Raw genomic sequence first — 3,501 nt, forward strand, 5'->3', positions numbered from 1 at the left:
ATCTTCCCAACATCAGGGGTTGAACCTGCATCTTCTGCATTGGCAGGTGCGTTCTTTACCACTGAGCCACCAGGGAAGCCCAAGACCCTGCACAGTCAGTATTAGAACTTCCCCCATGTCTCAGAGGAGGGCAGGGCCTACTCAGGGGATGCCAAGGGCCCCAGGAGGGAGTCAGGGGTCCTGACCTGGAGGGGCAGGGGGCACAGAGAGTGGAAGGCAGACAGACTTACCTGAGGCCCCTTCCCCTAGGGCACCCTGCCCCTCCTTCCCTGGTTTCCAGAACCCCAGGGCTACTGTGGGGGCACTCACTGCATGGCTGGCTCTGGCGGGCTCTCTCAGTGCCCATGGCCTTTCTGGTTAGCCCGGGACGGATGTCATCGTCGGGCGAGGGTGAAACCGGGGTGAGTGGCTCTGGCTCTGTCCTGTTTCCCGTTAGACTGGAGATGCCAGGGTCCTGGTGTGGGGCTGGAGCAGCTGGGAGGCTGTGGAGCGTAGGCCCTCCTGTCTGGAAAGCTTTTTGTTATGAGAAATTTCAAAAACTAGAGAGACTAGGATGATGAAGCCAGGTGCCTTGATCACCGCCTAGTCTTATTTCACTTACACTCTCTCCCTCCCCCACTGGATTACTTTGACATTACTCTCTCTTTGGAGGTAAATGCTTGAGAGTGTTTCTTTAAGACAAGGATTGGCAAACTTTTTCTATAAACATTTGAAGCTTTGGGGGCCCCGTGGTCTCTGCCTGGCCTACTCAACTCCATCCTTCCACAGTCACATGTAAATAGATGGGTGTGGCTGGGTTGGGTTTCAATAAAACTTTATTTGCAGAAACAGGAAGTGGGGCCATAGTTTGCCAACCTCTGCTCTGAAAGATATGCATTATTTGCTTTTTACTAAAATTCCAGTATTATCATCACATTAAAAAATGACATAAAATCAATGCTTATACTTCCCTTATTGACTCAAAACATGTTGTTTTTTTTAAAAACAACGGTTTGAATCAACATTCAAAGAGCCCACACTGCATCTGAGTGATACTATCCTTGTCATTAATTGTCACTTTCAGCTTAGTGGATTTGGGGTCTGTGTTCCTAGAACTGGGAGAGTTGTGGGGATCTGATGAGACCCCATTTCCCCAGGCTTGGCCTGAGCCTGGAAGAGAAGCCCACCAGATCTGATCACTGCTTCAGGGACATTTCTGGACGTCTGAACCAGGATGGGTCTGAGGTGAGGTGTGGGCAGTGCCCAGGTGAGGCACTGGAGTCCAAAGAAAGGGACCAGGGCTGAGGTGTGTTGAGGGCTGTGGGACAGACAGGCCCAGGGGCAGCTCGGGACAGTTAGGTCTGAGTGGTGTCCAAGAGCAGACCTGACTTGTGAGGGTGAGGCAACTCGTTCCTGGGACGTTCTGCAGAGAGCCGCTGGTCTGAAGGAAGACTTGGGCTTTTTTTGGCCACGTTGTGCACCAGCTTAACTTCCCTGACCAGGGATTGAACCTGTGGCTCCTGCAGCAGAAGCAGAATCTGAGAAAGTCCCAGGAGGGCAGATTTTCAAAGCACCCAGGCGATTTCAAGGTTGACTGAAAACCTTGGGAGCAGTGGTGTGGCGGAGCCGGCTCACACCTTTTCACGAGAGCCATTTAATTTGCAGATCTCTTTGCGGTTTTGGTTTGTGAACCATTATTAAAAGATGAAAACATTTACGATGAGTCTTATTAAAAACAAGGGTAAAACTCAAAACCCATCCCTTAAGTATTTGATTACCTTTTACTATTACACATATACTTTCCAGGTAAACTGGTTGTATCTACAGTGTGCGTCCATTTCCCAAATTCGTGTTCGCCGACTTCATCCTGGTGGCTTGAAATCATCCACAGTGGGAGAATTCACTGTGGAAATGGGCACGTGCCACCTCTGACCCTGGAGGACCAACTGCTAAAACATTGGCCGGGCCGCCACTGCTTGGGGATCATGTTTCAACCTCCTGCTGGAGATCAAGGCTGCTGTCCCTCGGGAAATGTTTCAAACACTGACTTTTTGATGCCCGGTGGTGCTAGAGGAGGCAGGGGCGTTCTCCCGGGGAAGGGGATGGGCCGTAAGCTGTTTGAGGGCGTCTCGGGAGATGAACAGTCATAACCATAAACCCAGTTGCTACTCTTCTCCCTAAATAGGGGGAAGAAATGCCGTAACCACTTACTGAGAAGAGAGATTCACCTTTTTAAAAGCCTCTGACTCCAAATTTAGTCACCACACTTGTCTTCATGTTAATGAATGAAGAGGAACTTAAGAAGCCATGTGTCTGCACTGACAGGGAAACGCATCTGTGTTTTCTTCCTGGAAAGGGAAACTGCAGTTACAATGAAGCCGGCAGCACAGGGCGGCACCCAGTCACAGCGGCTGGCCCTGTCGCAATCCGGGGGACTCCCTGGTCCCCCAGGAAGCCGTTGGGGGCCAATCTCCCCGTGGTGCCTGAGTACCAGGACCACCCCTCCTGCATGGCTGTCGTGCCAACTTATCACAACCACCTGCGTTCTTCAAGAGCTCTGTGCGCGAGACCCCTCGGGGTGTGGGAGGAAAATATTGCAACTACAGTCTTTTTAAAAAGATTTTTTGACATGAAGCAGTTTTAAAGTTTTTGTTACCATGTTGCTTCTGTTCTACATTTTGGTTTTTAGGCTGCAAGGCGTGTGGCATCTTAGCTGCCCACAATGGACTGAACCCACACTCCCGTATCGAAAGGCAAAGTCTTTCAATCTTTCCATCACTGGACAGCCAGGAAACTCTGATTTTAAAAACAACAACAACAACTAAAAAACTAAGAAAGCAATTAAGCTTCACTTATGTTTAACATGCCAAGTAACAGGTATATGCTATGCATTGGAAATGCAGGCTCAAAATTTGTTTTTCTTATCATGACTATGTGGCCCCTGCCAGGATGACCTCACGGGTGGGCAGGGACCCTCATGGATGGTTCCCTTTTTGAAACCCCTGTGCCAGACTGGGATCTGGTGTGCAGCAAATGCTCCAAAGATGGATGCTGAATGAATACATGTAGGTAAAATACTACTTCCTACGGGGACTCAAGGGGGTGGGATACAGGTACTGGATGGGGTCATGGCTCCCAGACTACACAAAGGGCCACTGTCGCAGGGGGTGGAGCCTTTGGAGAAGCAACTGGGGTTGCTGGGGTCTCCCGCCTCTGGTTTGTAGCCCCCCCTCTTCCGTGGCTTCTGCTTGGATGAGAAAGTGTTCTCTAGAAGTCCAAGATGGCCTGAGGAAATGACTCATGGTCATGACTTTGGGAAACTGGACCATGTATGTTCAGGAACGAGCCCTGGGCACTCGAGAGCCAAAACACAGCTTAGTGTGCCCGAGCCAAGGGAGGCCGGAGGGCAGACTTCCCGCCCTGCGCCACGAGCAAGATCTGAGCACCTTCCCCCCCAAGCATGACCTGGAACCTACTCTTTTCCCAACCTTCTCCTTCTAAGTTACCCACAGAAACAGCAGC

At 50.5% G+C, this 3,501-nt stretch overlaps 1 protein-coding gene across 6 annotated transcripts in view; it reads right to left on the reverse strand.

The window, feature by feature from the left end:
• IL4I1 (interleukin 4 induced 1) overlaps nucleotides 1–3,501 on the reverse strand; it is a 34,177-nt gene that overhangs the window by 7,958 nt on the left and 22,718 nt on the right. For 2 of the 6 annotated variants that reach the window (XM_025270016.3, XM_006080067.4), the window contains exons 2-3: nucleotides 2,208–2,327; nucleotides 310–505 (exon numbers count right to left, since the gene is read on the reverse strand). In XM_025270016.3, coding sequence (XP_025125801.3) covers nucleotides 310–346 — 37 coding nt within the window. In that variant the 5' untranslated portion in view covers nucleotides 347–505; nucleotides 2,208–2,327. Of the gene's footprint in view, nucleotides 1–230; nucleotides 514–2,207; nucleotides 2,328–3,501 lie in introns of all 6 variants that reach the window. The other 4 variants (XM_025270014.3, XM_044931347.2, XM_025270015.3 and 1 more) reach the window with 2 other exon arrangements.

This window comes from Bubalus bubalis, chromosome 18, assembly GCF_019923935.1.
Source record: "Bubalus bubalis isolate 160015118507 breed Murrah chromosome 18, NDDB_SH_1, whole genome shotgun sequence".
Taxonomy (NCBI): domain Eukaryota; kingdom Metazoa; phylum Chordata; class Mammalia; order Artiodactyla; family Bovidae; genus Bubalus; species Bubalus bubalis.